This window comes from Phalacrocorax carbo, chromosome 15 (assembly GCF_963921805.1).
Source record: "Phalacrocorax carbo chromosome 15, bPhaCar2.1, whole genome shotgun sequence".
NCBI classification, from domain to species: Eukaryota; Metazoa; Chordata; class Aves; order Suliformes; family Phalacrocoracidae; genus Phalacrocorax; species Phalacrocorax carbo.
The window spans coordinates 8,898,200-8,916,748 of record NC_087527.1 but is presented as its reverse complement, the minus strand read 5'-3'; the positions used below and the strand labels follow the sequence as shown (position 1 = coordinate 8,916,748).

Sequence of the window (18,549 nt, the reverse complement as noted above, 5' to 3'; positions counted from 1 at the left end):
TGCTGCTATAAATAATGTTTGCTCAAGGGTGGTGCAGGAGCAGGAAGTGTTAGGTGTGGGGGTGTAACTTGAGCTTGAAATGAAAGCAAATATCACAAATTGCTTCCTGCTTCAAGCAGACCTGTCACTATTTTTCTCTTGCCCCTGAGAAGTTGGGGTGAACCAGTGCACAGAGCTGGCTTTTGCCTTGGGAAATGTGTGCAGGAATTCAGGCTGGAGAATGAATACACAGATGTTCCTCCTATGCTGCAAAACTCCCCTCCAAACACTGCTGTCTTGGTGTAGGATCTGCTGTGGAGAGCTGGGCCAGTGGGATGTGTCTGCCTTCAAAATACAGTTGTTAGACCAAAATGCCTGTTTATGTAAAAAGAGGAAAGGGGTGAAGCCTAGAAGAAATTGATGTGAATTTCTCAGAGCTCAAACAAGAACAGACAAGTCAGTTGGTGCAGATCAAGGCAGGAATTTTCCACAGGGCCTTAGGGAATTGGGTTCTAGTGGAAAGGTAAATGGAGCGGAGAGTGGGTGGTGGGATGGCAGCGCGTGCCTTTGGAGGGGCCTGGGCTGGCTGTGGTGCAGGCTCAGGGAGCACAGCATGGCCATGGGGTGTTCCAGCTGCTCAGATGGATGGACAGACTCCTGTGGGCCTTTGCTTGCAGGGTGACCCCATGTCTGCTCTGTTAGTGGCATCATGTGAATTTTTTCTAGGGCACAAACCAGAGAGATGTCACCTCACCTGGGACCTCAGTTCTTAAGAGAGTAGAACCTGTGTCATGCAGGGGATTAATTGGTGTTAAAGGACAGGTTCTTCCCAGGAGGCAAATTAGCCCACTGAAAAACTAATGAGTCCCTGGAACTGTGTGAAACAGAGCACTGTCAGCCAGGCATCTCGCCCCAAACTGCGGGCTGCACGGGGAGCAGCTGCTGCTGGTCTGGCCCCAGAGGGCTCATGGAAACCCATCAGCAGAGAGGCCAGGGGGTGCTGGAGCTCGGGTGGCCGCAGGTCTCATGGGTGCTGTGTTCCCCTCCCACCTTAGCTTGGGCGTGTGCTGGAGATGGCGGGTGGGAAGCCCACCAAGCCCACCTCACCATTGAGTTGAGCTGCTTTTGCCTCCTGCTAATCTAGTCTTTGCTGTTTGCTTATGGGGAACATACCCGGCTCGAAGCAGTGACAGCTGAACCCTGAGCCCCACCTCACCCTGAGCTGCCCTACATTTCCCTTCCAAGCAGGGGGACATGACTTTCTGTCCCTGCTGTCCCTCCAGCTGCGGGTGCTGCTGCTCCCAACCAAGGAGAAGCCATGCCAACCCATCATCCTGTCTAACTGCCTCTCCCCTCCGCTCGCTCGGGAACAGCTGCCGGAGTGAATCATTTCAGCATCCTCAAAGTGCGGAGGACTCTGCCAAGCTTCGTCCGATTTCTGGCTGTCACTCCACTCCATCTGTGTTTCTCCCTGGCCATTTTAAATCCTGCAGACTTTCCTGCGGTCCCCGATGACCTCGCGTGAGCAGGTGGGTGCTCTCACCACAGAGGTGCAGAGCTGATGTCGGAGGCTCTTGGGCTGCCTTGGGTGTTTTTGGCATTACTGTCCTGCCCGCATACGCAGAATCACGAGTCATTTTGCTGTTCTGTTGCCTCTCTGCCAGCCTGTGAATCAGGGACCTTTTGTGGAGAGGGAACAGCAGGATCCAGTGAAGTTCACAGAGCACACTGGCCACCAGCACCCCTTTGGGGGAGAGCAGGTCCCCCATTTCTTGCTCCTGCTGGAACATCTCTCTGTTATTGCCACATAGCCCACATGGCAAGTGCCAAGGGAGGCTTTATCCTAGAGCTCTCAGACACCACTTCAGGCACCCGACACAGCACCAGCAGAGGCAGTAAAACCCCACTGATGTTCATCCAGGGAGGAGGTCTGTGTTTCTTTCATGATTTAAAAAAAAAAAGTCTATTTTAAGGCTTTTAATCCTAGCAGGAGCTTGGCCAATCTCAGCTGTCCAGTGCTTGGGGGAAATTTTATGCTGCTGCAACCTTCTCCTGTGGTGATGTTGAGTCATCAGCCACAAAACTGACCTGTTGTTTGAGTCTCAGATGTCAAAATTTGACCGCAGGCTGGAGCCGTCCGAGCACCACTGCTTCTTCCAGGCACTTGGGTGTCTGGATGATGGTAAGGAAGAGTCACGGGCCAGCCTTTCCCGGGACTTTTCCCTTCACCACGAACCACGTGTGGGATCAAGCCACATCAGCACTGCTTCTGCCATGCAGCCAGACAGAGCATGGTCTCACCACCAGGGACATCTTGCCAGGAAGAGTGCCCTCAGCCTCACCCAGCAGCAACCTGGGGGAGCCCAGTGCATCTACAGCAGTGAACAAAGCCCCAGATGGACACTCTAGGTTGCTTTGCCACCTGGGATGATTTTAGGAGAAGCTGGTGGGGACTCAAGGACCGGGGGTAATTTGGTTTAACGCAAAAGTATTCAACAACCTTTGCTTTTTCTGCATGAGCCGCCCACTTCTCATGAGCCGGAGATAATTACCCTGTGTTATCTGCTCATATCAGCTCAGCTGAACCAAGCTTCCACCCAGCCCAAACATGGCAAAGAGCTCATTTGGACAGCTTTGCCTTCGAGTTAAAAAGTAGATGACTTCAAGAAGAGTAAGTCACATGTTTTGTCGTTCTCCCTGCCATCTCCTCCCTCCATTTCAGTTGAATACACAAACAAAAATACGGCACGCTGGTTTAATTTTCAATCACATTTTTTGAAAATGAATTCCAAGATACAGTACAGCATCTTAGTGTTCTACACAAAGCAAGCTTTCAGCAAAAGGTCACAGCATCTTAGATGGTGTAAAAATATATCTTAAATAAAATAGTTTCTATAGGAGAGCAAGCTGTGCTGTACATCTCTAGGTCCTTAGAATAATTTACAGAAGGCAGAAGCCTGGTTGTACAATCCACACACTAGAAAAGAGTTAGTGTACATTCATGCTATAAAGTTAGAAAAGGTAGAAGTTCCAGATGATTGGGGCAGATCTCCAAACCCAAGCAGTGGATGCAGCGAGTCCACAAACAAGTGCCCTGTATTTCAGAGTGAGGAAGCTCAATGCTTCCAGTCCATAAAGTCAGGAAGCAGATCATAAGGACTCACCTTCTGAGAGTCACTCTTATTTATTGTAACTCCTTCCTTTCAATTGGCCAAAAAGAACAACTTCCAGCAATAAAGGACTAGCTGTTTTATTTCTTTGTTCCAGTTTGGAGCAGGCAAGTCAGAGCTGCATTTTCAATGTTACAGACCAAGATAAAGGCTGTTCCTACAGTTTGAACAACAGAAAAGGATCATACTATGGCCTGAAGAAACAACTGCAGGACTCCCCCAGCCATTTTTAATAAAGGAATAGCCTTAAAATGCTCCGATTGATGAGCACAACACAGTAACCAGGACAGTCGCTTCTCCAGCCAGGGTGAAACTGTTCCCACCCCAGAACATCAAGCCTGGTATATAGTCTAAGTGAAAACCAACAAATACCACACACCCCCTCACCTTGATTTGTCCTCAGATTTTCCTTATAGGATCTGCACAGCTTTGGGGCAAAGAACACAAAAGTTTTGCCAGCTGGGATTTTGGGCAGAGCACATTTCAGAGCAGAACAGGCCATGCTAAGTGACCACAGCAACTGGATACAACAGCTGCATCTAGCGGCGGGGGTCCAGTCGCAGGGCAGCGCGCTCAGCTCCATGCCGGACCAGAGCACTGCAGCCCTGCGGGTGGGGGCTGGCAGCTACTGCAAAGGCTGGTTACAGGCACGTAGGAAGGGGGGTTTTAAAACACAGCGTTAGTCATTCTCCTCACCTCGTTTCAAGGATTGCAGCGCTGGAGCTTATGCCAACACACCCCTAGCACAGCTCATGGAGGGAACACATACGCACCCCACTCCAGGAGGATCAGACACTGTGGTAGTGTTAATATATAGCATGTACCCGTCTTTGCAAAGACAGCTCTGTTTAATTTGTAGAAACGCCTGTAAAACAATCACACTAAACAGCTTCCAGAATATAAAACTTCCATGCTTTCTGCCCCAAAGACAGCAAGCACTGGCCTTTCAAGGGCCATCTTTAAAATGAAGAAAGAGATATTAGCAAAGTCCCTTAAAGCGTTTAATATCCTAGGTTACAAGCCTTTAGGAGTCATTCAGCTTCTTACGCCACTAAGATGGTTTATTTTCCACACCTCACTCCTATTTACTTCCAAATAACAGTTCTACTCCTGCACTAGCAGTTTGCAGTGTCAGGACTGCACATACTTAAAGGAGATGTATACAATCTAATTTACACTGTTTATTAAATAAAATAATTTTAGTTGAGAATACTTTTAATCCAGGAGAAGAACCGGAGAAGCTTTACAGGCTGGGCCTAGCCTACTCTACAGCATCCCCTTAGGGAATACGATGTTTAACATGTACACACCCACCACCCAAAACAGTACGCTCTCCAAGAAGAAAGTCAAATGCATGATAGGAGGGGCTTTGAAAAGGTAGGAAGGCAAAATGGTCATTAAGATCTGCCTAAAAACAGCTAAATAGTGCAGTGAAATGCTTTTAAATACCACAGACACCTCCACTGACTGGCAGCCAGTTTTATGAGCAGCTCTGAAGACAATTTCTAGCTGAGCTTTAGTGAACTGGGCATTCCCAGCCGGAGTCCCGAGAGGTGAGCCTGGCCCACCACCAGCAAGGCCAGTTTCAGGTTGGGAGCAGGGCACTCTGATTCTCATTTGCCCCTCTTGCCACGGCCTCTCCTGGAAGAAGGTTTGCCTGTGCCCCCTGTGGAGGAGCTGGCAGAAGATGCCACTGCAATGTTGATCTGTCCTTCCTGAATCTCCTGTCGGGTCTCAGCTGGGAGGTGATTGATTTTCTGTTGCGTCTCTAAGTAGAACATGACATCCCGCAACTGCTCCTGGATCTCAGAGATCTGCAGGTCCTTCTGTTCGCAGGTTTCTTTTAACACTCTCTCCTCCTCCTTTAGTTTGTTCTGAAGCAAGGCTTGATTTGCTCGCAAACACTTATTCAGTTCTTGCTCCTCCTTCAGCTCGTTGGAAAGTTTAGCCACTTTGTTATTCAGCTGAGAACACCTTACAAATAGAAGCACACATCAGGAAAGCAGTGCACTATACCAAGATCAAACACCATTGCATCCTTTTTATTTCCAATCTCTTAGAGCAACTGACTCCCAGCTGTCCCCAGCCCCACCAAGCCCACCTGGAACTTGGTTTTCTGGCAAAGGGAGGCAACACAAGAGGACTCTGAAATCTCCCCCAGGATTTTCTACCCAGCTTAAGGCTTGCTAACACCTGCTTGTCTGTATGGAGTTGCCTGCATATCAAATATGATGTGAAGCAGAATCCCTTCCTTCATTCCTCCAACTGCATAACCCAGGAGAATCCCTTCCCTTGCAAGTTAGGCAATTCCCTCTTGTACCAGAGGCCAACAGAGGCAACAGACAGGGCGTGTGTGGAAGCATGGCACTGTAACCTTGAACATGCATCTGCAACTGACGTAACAGGCGCCAAAAAGGGCGTCCTTAGGGAGCTGAGGACAATCAGGGACTCCCAGATGCTGGCTCCCAGCACACTCTGAATACAAGACCCCAAAGATACCACTTCAGTTGGAAGCAAGGTGCTCCCACAAGGATATCAGTAACCTCATGTTTCACAGACAATGCTTCCCTGCTCTTAACAACCCAGTTCTTTTGCCCTGAAGTTTGCTGACTCCTTTCTATTCATTAGGGTGAGCTGCATGAACCACAGCTCACTAGCTTGGGTGTCCTGCTCCAACCAGGACTGCTGGAGAGGCAGCAGTGCCAGGGGCCTGGTGGGCTAGGAGGAACAGAGCGTGCGGTCCCACCTAGGCAGCTGGAACACACTGATCTGCACAGTCCCCATGCTTGACATCTTTCATCTAGGCACTTCCCAAGGTCTACGTTTTGCTCTGTGCTGGGTGAGATGCCTCTGTTAGGCTGCCTTTCTTCCCTTTGGATGTATCCGCCAATTGTGAAACAGACTGGCGTCTCCTTCTGAGCAGGCAGAGGGAGGATTACTGAATGCTAAATATGCAGACCATGTAAAAAGAGCCAAGAGCCCAAAAGCTGTGTTCCACTCAACAGGCACTTTCAGTTTGTGAACACCTACAGAAATGAGAGCTTTTTTTTAAAATAAGCTGTGTTCTCAGTATACCAGTTTAAATAGCTCAAAATTGCCTAGGAATAACAAGCTTTTTTTCTTTTTGGATGTCAGTGTGCAGAGTTTTAATGGCTGCACGGAACTAAACCTGGCAGCGGTACCCACTTCCTTTCGACAGACTGCTTTTCTTTAAGCAAGTCATTCAGCCTCTGTTCCAGACTGTCACACTTCTCAATGGTCTCTTTAAATTTGGTCTTCATGTTGTTAATCTGTAAAAACAAACACACAGGCATTTCAAAGAGATCAAAGTCCTGTGCACTTTCATTATGACATTCATTTTTCTGGAGTGGTTTCTAGACTTTGACCGATTACTATATCCAGGTAAGCAAAAGCTTTGAGTCAAGAAAAGGCTTGGTTTTGATGAAGACCCTCTGCATTTACAGTTCGCAGTACCCAATGAGGAACCATGTTGCCGTGGAAGCTGCTCACACAGAACAGCAACTCAGGCTGCAGATCTGTGCCAGGCACCCCATTCAAACACAAGCTACACCAGATCCTTAACTTCTTATTGACTGCAGTTAAGCACTTATTTTGCCATTCTCTCAGACTTTTTTGTATCTGTCAGCAAACTTAAATTTCCATCTTAAGGCTTTACAATGTCAGGCTTTTGCTCATTTTAAAGTAAACTTCAAGTAAGTATGGTCAAAGTCTGAAAATTAACATGCTACTTCGCTCAGCATTGACTCAGCAGCTTGCTGTCATAAGGCAGTGACCTACTGACACGAATATCTTACTCATGCAAAACGCAAACAGAAACACACACTGGCTTCCACTTCCCCTCTACTTCACAACTCGAGACTGCTACTGCTGAAGAAAACCAAGTTCTTGTTCTCTAGGCACTGCACAGAACATGCCAAAACCTCTAACATAAGACTTACAGGAGATTTATAGACAGAAATACTTGTTTTCCCTACATTAGTGCCAAAAGCACGCTTGCATGTAGTGGAGACAGGAATTTAAAGGGAAAAAATGGTTTTCTGGAGGAGCAATCTGGATAAATGTCAGTGTCAGCACACATGGTGCCTTCACTGATGCCAGAGTCAATGCACAGCAGGTTTTAAGCCTTCCGGCCTTAATCACTGAATGTTTATGCAGCTGATGGTTAATTTGGGGGAAGTAGCCTGAGCGCTGATAATGGAATACACTGCATAGTGGCACTGATCCAGACAAGACTTAGGCGGAGCGAGGGCCACGGCTAGAATTGTAAGGATCTTTAAACATGAAACCACATTTGGGGCATATATCATAGTTGTTTCACTTTGAAGTTGCTTTGTGGATCATGTTTCCTGGTCACGTGCAAGACAGTTTTTGCTATATCTTTTATAGGGCCCTCCATAAGATTTGTGGAACTCTTCTTTAGACCAAGGTAAATGACCACTATTTCAACAGTCATAATTTCTACACTTACAATGCTACTTAACTGCAGATACAAAATGGTTAATTAGAAGTCATGCAGAAAGTTCAGTTAAGGACTCAACCCTAAATCCTGACTCACTTTAAACCTAGGTGAAAGGATCTATGTGGAGTGAAAAGCATTAAAATATTCTCACTAGATTTTTGCTCATGACATTTTGAAGCATCCTGCCTACAGAACACTTTATAGGATGAGACTCTGAACTTTTCCCAAAGGGTGATGAGGAGAGAGAGGGGATCAAAAAGAAAGGGCAAATCAATATGCATTTGGAGCAGAAAGACTGCTACCACTTTCTGCAGCCAAGCAAATTAAAGTCATATTGTCTATGCTACACTAACCATCCCTAGAGATACATGTCAGGGTGAGACGGATGGCATCCGCAAGCAGGGATCCTGCAGCAGCACGGACTTGTTTTCACCACTGCTGCAGTTTCCTGAGCAGCACATCTAAATCAACCTTCAATCTAGGTGGCAATCTACCTACTTCTGCACCACTGAGCAGCAAATTGCTAGATCTGAGCACTGAGATAAGGGATACATCTTGGAGCCAATTTTCTCAGCTGGTAGTGAAACAGGCTATGCGAGGCCACGTCACGCAACATTCAGCCTGTATGAGAGACTGAACAGCCCATCTCCCTTTTAACTTAACAGTGTCCAGGGGCCTCTTTCAGCAGGCACATGCCCAGAGCAGAACTCACCTCTTCAGCTGTATCCTTTTCTATTCGGACAATCTTGTTTTCCCAATAGATTCGCTGCGATTCCAGCTGGCTTGTTAGCAAATATGAGTACTATAAACACAGAAGATATACACAGAACAGTCAGCTTTTATGTAAGGGTGGCTATGCTGATTAAGGAGCCCAAGGGACTCCAATATACAAATCAATTTAATCAGATGAAATTGAGCATACAGGACATTCTGAACATACATGCAAACTGCAGATCCAGCAGATGTGTTTCACCAATTTAATTTCAAAAATCAAATCACTTGATTTCCTGAAGTCAAGGAAAGCCTTCAGAGCACAACAGCAAGGATCAAATAAAAGTTCCACCAAGCTGTACCCAGTATCATGCCAAAAACTTTTTAAAGAGAGAGATTTTTCACAGTAGTAGCAATGAATCTCTACAAGTTTTACACTCCACAGGAAAATGAAGCAACAACCATCCTTGTCATGAGAGTCTGAGATCCCAAAGGCTGAGCTGCTGAGTTCCCCATCACAGCCCAAAACCAGGGCAGAAGGGTAAGTGCACGTATCTAGCTTCACTGTAAGAATGTCTCTACGAAAGCATCCTCAGCTGCATGTAACTATTCACAATTACTGTTCTCCAACTAGCACAGTCCATTCCAATGTTATTTTGGCATCTGACCAAGGATATAGGCCTTACATCCCATCTTTCCCCTCCTGGTTCTGCAAATGAGTTATGAGAAGGTTGGAAAATGTGATAATTTCTTATCATCAGGCTAATAAGCACCAAATTAGGCATTCACTACAGAATTAAACGTGCAAAAAGCCTCAGTAATATCAGAGCACCAAAATACACTGCCAAATTAATTCTCTTTAGAAATATTTAGAACTGATAAGCTAGATAGAGAGGTCTCATATTTTAAGCACCAACCTCCCAGAAGAAGGGTTAAAAATAGCTGGTTTAGCATCTAACCTTACTCAGAAAATTCAAGGAAAAGCAACCAAATATTTGTTTGAGCAATAAGCTTACAAAGTCTGGTCTCTATGGGCTTTTCCTCCTCAGATACCCTTGTGTCTAATGCAGCTGAAATCATGCTGCGGTGTATCTGCTCAGTGGAGCAATAATTCTGAGTTGCTCTCCTTTACCCTCCTAGTTAGGATAGGAGAAGCGAGCCAACAGGTGCAAAAGAATCATCATCTCTTCAAGAGAAGGGAGCAGAACAGGGCTGGTATCAGACAAGCCTGTCAGCTTCCTCTGATAGCCAAGGATAGCTATGGATTCCTACGTACTTGCTCAGTTTACAAGCTAAGCTACTCAAACTGACAGTTCCACACACATCCCGGTTCTTAAGCCAAGTCACAGATCCACTAGGAAGGGTCTGGTGAGTGAGTCTTGGCATTCAGACCCGTTTCTCTCTCCAATGACCTGAGTGTTTGTAGCAGCATAACCAGCTAATCTTCAGTCTACCAGTGACTACAGGATGACACTGCAGCCAGCTTACACTTAGCTGCATTGGCTCTGCAGAGCCAAGGTTTGGTTGTTTGGGGTTTTTTTTTTTTTGGAAAAAAAAAAAAAGAGGCAGTAAAAAACATCCTGCTTCTGCCTGAAGATGATTACTGACATGCAGGGAGCAGGTCTGCTGCATTAGATGATGTAATTTTCCTGTAGTCGTATCTGGATTTGAAACAATTCCACACAGCAGCACAATGCAGAGTCGAACAAGCCAAAATATTTACCTCTAATTGTAAGGCATCAATTTTTTCTTCCTGACATATATCTCCCTCGCACTCATACTGAACTATCTTCCCATCAGTTTTACTTGCAACCAGGCGATGGACGTAGTTATCTGAAGACAGAAAATTCAACCACAGGAGTTTTAGTTTAAGAACACCCAGCTTGACACCAGTGGAAATACTTTATGCAGCACAATTAACCATGCAGACTGCTGCAACAGCATATTAGTAAGGCAGAAAGCCAACAACAGATGTATTTGTTATTTAGCAGACTTCGCACAGACACCTTACAGGATATTTATTACAACAGCCCATTCCCATACCTCAGGGCAAATTGATGGAAAGGGAGTAACAAACACATTCCACAGAGACTACAGGACTGCCCCAGTTCATTACAGAATCATGTTCTCCCTCCTCCATCTGCTACAGACCCACAAAAACTGCTACTAGAGAGGAGATGGATGTTCCCAAAAGACAAGGTATTAGTACAGATGCAAACCCCTTAATCTCCAAGCAAACTCTGTCAGAAGTACTCTTACTAAATGGTCCCAAAAGCCCTTTTACAAACAAGGTCATCCTACAGGAGGGGAAGACAGGGCTCTTACCTCCAGCATAGTCCCAGACTCTGTGGTTGGTCAACTGCATTGCGTAGGTGTGCTGGGTCTCCTCAAAGTGTTTGTAAGCGTGTCGACTCACGTACCGGCCACAGCCTATGTGCCCACATATTAAGCAGATCCAAAGGTTCTACCAACAGAATGAGAAAGCTCTGTACATACAACACTGTCAAGCAGTGGTATCAGCACTTTGAGAAAGTGTGACCTGACACCAGTGGCCCACTGATGCTGTGTACATCCGGTCACTTCCTTAGAGGGCGAAGAGCATCTGTTTTTCCCCTCTCCTTCTTCGAAGCCTTGCTCAGCTGGCAGGCTGAAGAGAAGGAGGTACCTGCTCATTCAAGCCAATTGTGCTTGCAGGTGATGGGTACATCGATAGATTATCACAAGCATGGATGGAAGAATGGCCTTGACTAATGAATGAGGCACCTCAGCAGGACCACAAAAGCAAGCTCTGCAGAGCACAGACTAGAAGGGACCACCAAGTTCAGTGTTACTTTAGCTGCCTCCTATCATACTCACCTTACCTCACATGCTCTGATCAGCTTATGTGCTAATACTTCTTTCTAAGAATCAGAAACATCTGTCAGAATAGGAAACATGGAAGGTAAGGTCCCTTCCCAGTACTGATTCCAACTCAAAAGGAAAGCAGATGTACCAATGACTGGTAAAATCAGGCCAAAAGCAGCCACAGAATTAACCCCAAAAGCAACTAGAGCAGCTGTGCAGTCAGATCTAGTCCAGATCTCACTCACCATCCACCCACCTACTTACTTCTTGAACTCCACACTCGAAACACTTGTTCTCTTCCACTGGCTCAGGCGTTTGGCAGTATCTGCAGACAGGACACCTAGAGGGCAATAAGCATCATGATTAGACACAAGGAGCTCCATCTTAATATTACAGTAATTAAAAAGAGAGCCAGAGAGCTCAACCTAAATGCCTTATGCAGTGGGACACTCCTTACATGCATGCATCTCTCAGCTCACATTTACCCCTCTCAAATTTGCCTCCACTCCACATAAGGCTACTGTTTTTAAAGCCAGTAAGTGACAGAAGAACAAAGAACAGCTCTTCTGAAGCCATTACACAGTCTCAGCTTGATCTGGTTTTGCTGCAGTCCAGGTGTAGAGAACATCTGCAACCAAAAGCCTCAGTGGGGCTGCCAGCAACCTCAGCCTCTGCCAGTAAGCAAAAAAAGCCACGACCGATCTCCAGAAACACTTCCCTGCCTCAGCCATAAACACTGCAAGAAGCACTTGTATAGATGTGTTACACATCTCTAAACATTGCTCCTCCGGATTGCTGCCAACTGACATCTTCAGTTTTCCATCACCTGCAGGGTTTTATGCAGCAGCTACACACTGTTGTGGAAGGATGCTGTAAATACACATTGCTAAGGACAGCCGAGTAACAGAGGGAGGTACCTGCACTTTGCAAACATACCGTAGTACTTAAAACAACCCTAAGGAGATGAGGAGATGCTTCAATTTCACCCCAACTGGATGGATTCAGTCTCAGCCATTCCAGGAACAATATCCCACAGCCATACCCTAAAAGAATCAGTAGCAGGCACCCCACTATCATTTCTTTTGAAACTCTACCACTGTGCTGCCAGAAAGACAGAAGACCCAAGACCAGAAGGAACATTTGTCCAGACCTTAAGCACTAGAAACTCAGCTAGGGAGCAGGGTAACTGAAGCTGTGCATCCTGTAGCCAGGACAGTTTATATATTTTTTGTTAGCTGCTGGATAAGCTGCAGAAGTATTCAAGGGAGAAGACAAATGGATTGCAGTCAGCTTTCTATACCAATTCAGACACTTACAGCCTCCGTGACGCCTAAGCAAAGTGGACAGGGATTTTCTTTTATCGTTCTTTTAGACTGCGAGCATAAATTCTGCTTAAATTGTATATTAGATATTAAAGTGCTATTTTGGATCTTGCTCCTACACTGGCTAAGCTCCACTGCTTCAAATTTAAACTAGTTTTGATTTATGGAGCAAAGCAGCCCATAAACTTGCATAGCTACAAATCTGCTTAATCTTACCGAGGTTCTGTCACTGTCTTACAAATGATAAGCAGAGGCCTAAAATTTTCCTCACACTCCATCAGAGAATCAGGCAATCAGGGGTACCAGTGACAGAGAAGAAAACACAGCGAAGATTGGCAGCATTCTGATGCAGTATCTACGACTCCCTGATGTGCAGTAAAAGAGCAAGCAGTGTCCGGAAGAATGCAAAATATGCACAACTGATAGCAGCACCTGGGTGCCAGTCGGGGGCTCTGCACACAGGAGCTCACACACACTGAAAGCACCATCTACAAGGATGTGAAGAACGGTAAGAGCAAGAACAGGAAAGGGTTAGCAGTAGTGAAAAGAAGAGCTGCTTTAAGGACAGATGCAGGTCTGACCCCCAGCCCTGCCCAGTGCCATGGAGGGTCACACTGAGCCAGTGACACGGCCTCCCATCACTCAGCCCATAAACCACCTTGAATAATACAGCCTGTCTAGAGCAGCCACCTCCCCTTCCCGATTTACTGAGCGATCTTGTCATTATCCCTTCCTTCCCCACCTCCCTTCTGTCTCACTTTCCAGTCCTGTCCCCCTGTACGCCTGCTATTGCCCAGCTCTTCTTCATCCTCTCCCAGCATCTAAGCACAACGGGCAAGACTGCTGTGCTGCAGGGCTCCCAGACGGGCTCCTCAGCCCCAGCTGGATGTGCAGATCTGTCTACAGCACAGCCTCAGCTGTGTTGAGGAAACAAATGACCAGATAGATACACAAGACTCAGTGAAACAGGGCTGTGTGGGCATCCAGTGCTGTTTACCCCAGCATGTTTATCCTACAATATTTTAAAATAATCAGCATTACTCTACAACTCCCTTCCTGCCTTAGCAGTGAGGTCCATGGGAGACATCGTTCAATCACTTTTGGCAGGGAGATTCCTCTCTGGAAGTCCCTTAACGGGAAAAAAGAGCACTAGAACTTGCAGTAATTCCTGCCCCCACACTATGATGAGCAGAACCAGTCCTGTCAGCACATATTCACTACACTCAAACAGAGTTTTAGATGTGGAAATAAAGAAAAGTGCCTTACGTGGTGTCCTCCCACCGCTGCAGACACTGGCTATGAAAGCTATGGTTACACAGCGTGGTAAGGATCCCATTCACGGACTCATCCATCCTCTCCAGGCACACTGTGCACTTTGGGAGCTCTGTCAGATCCATCACAGGCAGGCTAGCCCCCTTCAAAAGAACAAGCAGAGACAAATTGCTCAGCACCTTCCAATCACGATACATTACACACCCACATAAGAAAAAGTCAAATTTCTGTCTCATTACTGCTGGTTCTAGAGTACAAAAAAACACTACAAAGTAATCCTGTGAGGCTACACAGCAGTTAGAAATTTATTGAAAGAGAAAGCGATCCACAACATTCAGCAGACCACAGCCAGAATCCTCTTCACAGCATGGGCTCAGTGCAGCTGCTGCATCTGTCACCAGCCCCATTCTGTTTTCTAGATTCACTAGATCTACTACCCATGGCAGGTTTAGCTCAGGGATGCTGCAGTGGCAAAGGATGAAGCCCATGAAGTCACCAGATGAACTCTCCCAAGTACAGGCAGTACTGGAATGGGAAATAGGGTTTGGGTTGATACAGTTCAGCAGTTCTTGGAGCATTCTGCCCAGTCCAAATAATCCTGTTAAAATTCTCTGAAGTGCAGGGAAAACAAAACAAAACAAACTTACGTCTTCTGATTTGAAGACTTCAGCTCTTTCCACGTACACCAGCTGGCAAACATCCTCCTCTATAGAGTTGAACTGCCGGCCATTGCACGTCATATAAAAGCTATCTGCATCAGCCTATGCACAAAACAAAGGAAGCCAGTTAAAAAGAGAAAATTAGCAGGTGATAAAACCGAGGAAGAGGAGGAGAAGCCGGCTGTATCCTCTCTTCTCCCCTTCACCAAGCCCTGTAACACCAGAGGAAGTATTTCAGACAGTCAGCTCCTGCCAGCAGGCATTGCATCTTGGCACTGGGTTTAGTGTTACCACTTGGAGGCAAGTAGTGAAGTTCACAGCAGTGACAGCTACTCTGATACTTGAGCATTCAGCGGGAATAACGGATTTCCCTTCAGCACCTGTTTTGCCCTTTGTCAGCATTTTCAGTGCATTTGCAAAGCAAATTTGTCTCTGCAAAAGTTTAAGAGGGCCGCGTTGCAGGACACAGACACTTGTGTCAGGGAAAGGAACAACAATTTAACTGTGGGAAAGGATCCATTTCAGGCATGCTCTGAACCATGCCCAAAAGTCACTTGTGAAGAGGTAGAACGTAAACAAAAATTGCCAAATACATCATCCATTTTCACTCAGTAACCTCCCCAAACCCTTTCTCTCACAATCACACCAGATTGAGGCAAATTAGCTGAACACTACATTCCCATAGTCCTGGTCACTCTAGCCAGAAGCATAAAAGCCCATGAGATTTGCTTTTGCTGCCTTTAGGGGTCACTGGGGAACAGGGCTTCAGGGAATTTCCTAAGAAACAGGTATTTCAGGGTGACTTGAGTTTTCAGATTTGCTGCAAGGCTGTCCAGCTCTAGATATTTGCCCATGAAATTTGGTAAGTCATACAAAAGAAGTGCATCTTTGCCAGTACTGCGAATAGCAGAAAACACACACAAATACAGCATCTGCACAACAGGCATGGGAAATATCTCATGCAGTATTCATGGGTGGGGGAAACCTCTTCCCCAACCCCAAAATAAGTCATTTGCAGCTGGGAGAAAAGAAGGTACAAGTGAGAGGGCCCACTCAGGAACTGTTGGGGGCAATGCTCAAAGCTACATAGTTCAAGATGACTGGTGAGCCTCAAACTGTGCTATCTGATTATCAATTCATCCCTTAGATGCTCCGTTTTGGAGGAAGACTGTCCTTTTCTGGCAGTGGCTGTGAGAGCACCCAGCTCCTCAGAAAAGCAGAACGAATCTTTCCTAAAATACAAACGAAGCCCGACCAGCTGGGCCCTTTCCGTTCAGCATAGTACAATGCGCCACTCTCTCAGAGATAGTGGAGAACTGTGTATCCTTACTATTTTTAAAAATATCCTGCCAACAAGAAACAGGATAACTAGAACATGGCACCCCTCTCTAGGTCAAGGTGTGGGACTAATCCTAGTCAGCAGCCCCAGGAAAGCTCTGGGCGACATGACAGGGCTGTTTCTCCAAGAGTAAAGTGCAATCTTGGCTAACAGGTGGCCAGTGAAGCCAAACGGCACTCCTCATCAGCAGCTACATACGAGAGTGCAGTCCCTTCTGCAGCAAAGGGACTTCAAGCTTTTCTTACCTGTGAGCTAAACTTTATCAGCACCATGTACTGGTTTGGAGTGGAATCTCGGATGATTTTCATGTGCTCGATTACTTCATAGAAGGAGGCCACAAACTTCATCAGGTCATGACTGGTCATCGTAGCAGGGACCGTGAGGATACACAGCATAGCGCTGCGCCTTACATCTTCTTTTAAAGAGGTCATCTTGCTGATAAGGCAACAGTAACACAACTGCATGTCATTTCAGAGGGGACAAAGGCAGGGCTGGATACATCACGCTTCCAACAGCTGCGGTTGCTACCATGGCTTTGCTGTCAATCTTAACCCTCTTCTGCATATTTGTAAATATTAAGAAAGAGAAGCAAGGGGTTGTGCTAAGCAGTCAGTGTACCCACGTGAAACTATTATTCTCTGGCAAAGGATTAAACTGGGCAGCTCCAAGAAACAACGGTTTTGTCAGGAATAATTTGACACCTGTTTTTCTATAAACACAGTTGAAGTTGGCAAGCTACAGATGCTCAGCACTATTCCTAGAACAAGTGAGCAATGTTTGTTACTATATCAAATGCACATTTTGTCACTCCTGATAGCTTTCGGGAAGATCTGAAAGGGAAGTTCTCACACAATTGTAGCAGAATGGTGTGGAATTGTAATCCCTGAAATCCACTTCAGACATCTCCCACCAGAGATCACAATTTAATTGTGGGATCCCCTGAGAACCTGCTTTCTAAAGTCATTTTTCAGGAACCCACATTCACCTTATGCTATTACAGGTCCCCAGCACAAGCCCTCTCCACCTGGAGCAGCATCACCCACAGCTGGGAGACCCAAGCCAGCCTCAAGCTCTACCATGAACACAAGGACCTGTCTGCCCTCCCAGCTGCGAGTCACCCTTCCTGTTTGTCCCAGCTCAGGAGCCACAGCCTCGGGTGACAGACTCATCCTTCCGGGTGGCAGCATTGTTCAGGAGTACTGTTCCCACTAGAGCTACAATTAGTCAAGCATTCTTACTTTGTTTTGTACAGATGCATAATGCCGTGAACGATTTCAACTGAGGGATTCCCGCTGAAGAAGGAAATCTGGTCAGGGAGCTGTTTTGAAGGTGAGTCTGGAGCAGCCTCACGCTCTTTGCTTTGATCGTCATGTTTATTTTTGTCCTCGGCAGATGCAGCCTCTGAAGATTTTCTTCCTTCCATGGCAGCTTTTGTTTCATCTTTTACAAATCAAAAGTTTCCACATTACTAACGGCGCATCAGAAATGTCTGCTGTTCCCTAAGCACAGCCTGCACATAGACAACAACACCCCAAGAAGTCAGATTAGAACCCTGGAAAGCAACAGAACGAGACACCTCTCATCTTTGCTGTTCCAGGGGGAACTCCAGAGCTGCCAGACATCTGGTACAAGCCCCTGGCAGGAGCTGGTGCTGCGGATCAAGCCAGGCAAGTTTTATACTATGCCTGGAGAAATCCCAACGGGCGCCGGTATCAACACGAAGCAACCAGGACAGGTTTGCTGAGCACGGGCGAGGAGAGCAGCGAGCCAGCTGCTCCTCCTGCACCGCTCTGATGGCAGCTCAGACATTCGGCTTGATGCGGAGTTTCTGTCTTGAAACTTCCCCTCTATAAGGGAATTCAGCATTTGCAAAGCTGAACAGTCCCATTCCTAAGGGCCTGCAATGCTTGCAAGCAAAACACCAACCAGCCTGTGGCATAGCCCAAAGTAAATTAACCCCTTAGAGCGCGGGAAATGTCCACCAGCGATAACCAGCTCTCCCGTCTGCACCCGAACACACGTTCCTTTGCTTCCCCACTTGTTTACTAAACCACCTGACGGACTCAAAACCCACAAACCCAGCAGCACCTCCACCACCCCCACGCTGACAGACAGCTGTCACCGGCGGGGCCAGCGCCAGGGAGGCGCCGGCTCCCCACACACTGGGTGGGCGACAGCTGCCGACCCGAAAAGAGGCATTTCTTCCCCCGAGGCCGTACCTGGCCGCGGCTGGATGGTCTCGATGATCACGTCGGTCATCTCCCGGCGGCCGAGGTGCTGGTGGAGGATGGCCGCCCGCTCTCCGGGGCCTTTCCCCTCCAAACAGGAGGGCACGGCGGCCGGGGCCGCCCCGGTGCTCTCCGCAGCCATCTCCGGGGCTGCGCAGGAGAAACAGAAAAAAAAGAAAACGTTGGGACGCCGTGGTGGGAGCGGAGCCCCGGTACCGGCACCCGGCGGCAGCACCGGGACGAGCACCCCGACCCGCTCCGCGGGCACCGGGGGACCGCGGGCAGGACACAGTGTCCCGTCCTACCCCGGCCCCGGCGGCCGGGGCTGACCCGCGACCGGTCCCCGTTCTCCGGCGGGAGGGAACCGGGCCGGAGGGACTCACCGGCCGCGCTGTAAGCGAAGCCGGCGGGCAACGGCGAGTGCTCGGCCAGCTCCAGCCGGATCACCACCAGGGACACGCTCATGGGCCCGGGCACCGCGAGCCGCCGCCGCGCTCCGAGGAGGCCAACGGGGATGAGGCGCCGCTTCCGCCTCCCGCACCTCT

At 47.5% G+C, this 18,549-nt stretch overlaps 1 protein-coding gene across 2 annotated transcripts; it reads right to left on the bottom strand.

Moving 5' to 3' along the window:
* Positions 1-2,720: 2,720 nt before the first annotated feature.
* Positions 2,721-18,519, bottom strand: BRAP (BRCA1 associated protein). Of its 2 annotated transcripts, XM_064466032.1 has the most exons (12): positions 18,388-18,519; positions 17,996-18,154; positions 17,015-17,216; positions 16,022-16,211; positions 14,426-14,539; positions 13,773-13,921; positions 11,449-11,524; positions 10,666-10,804; positions 10,064-10,173; positions 8,342-8,431; positions 6,336-6,439; positions 2,721-5,123 (listed from the first exon to the last, which is right to left on the bottom strand). In XM_064466032.1, the coding sequence occupies exons 1-12, from the start codon at positions 18,467-18,469 to the stop codon at positions 4,763-4,765; spliced, it is 1,776 nt and encodes a 591-aa protein (XP_064322102.1). In that variant the 5' UTR covers positions 18,470-18,519; the 3' UTR covers positions 2,721-4,762. The 2 variants fall into 2 exon arrangements, with proteins under 2 accessions (XP_064322102.1, XP_064322103.1); XM_064466033.1 differs by lacking the exon at positions 18,388-18,519 and having other exon boundaries at positions 17,015-17,286; positions 17,996-18,083.
* Positions 18,520-18,549: the final 30 nt, after the last annotated feature.

What these genes read in the sequence shown, in the direction of transcription:
- BRAP (XM_064466032.1), bottom strand. Translation starts at nt 18,469, where the DNA reads ATGAGCGTGTCCCTGGTGGTGATCCGGCTGGAGCTGGCCGAGCACTCG. An exon ending in TCGAGTGTGGAGTTCAAGAA is followed by an intron (nt 10,805 to 11,448) that starts GTAAGTAGGTGG and finishes TTCTGTTGGTAG; the next exon opens with AACCTTTGGATCTGCTTAAT. An exon ending in TTGATGCCTTACAATTAGAG is followed by an intron (nt 8,432 to 10,063) that starts GTAAATATTTTG and finishes CTGTGTTTATAG; the next exon opens with TACTCATATTTGCTAACAAG.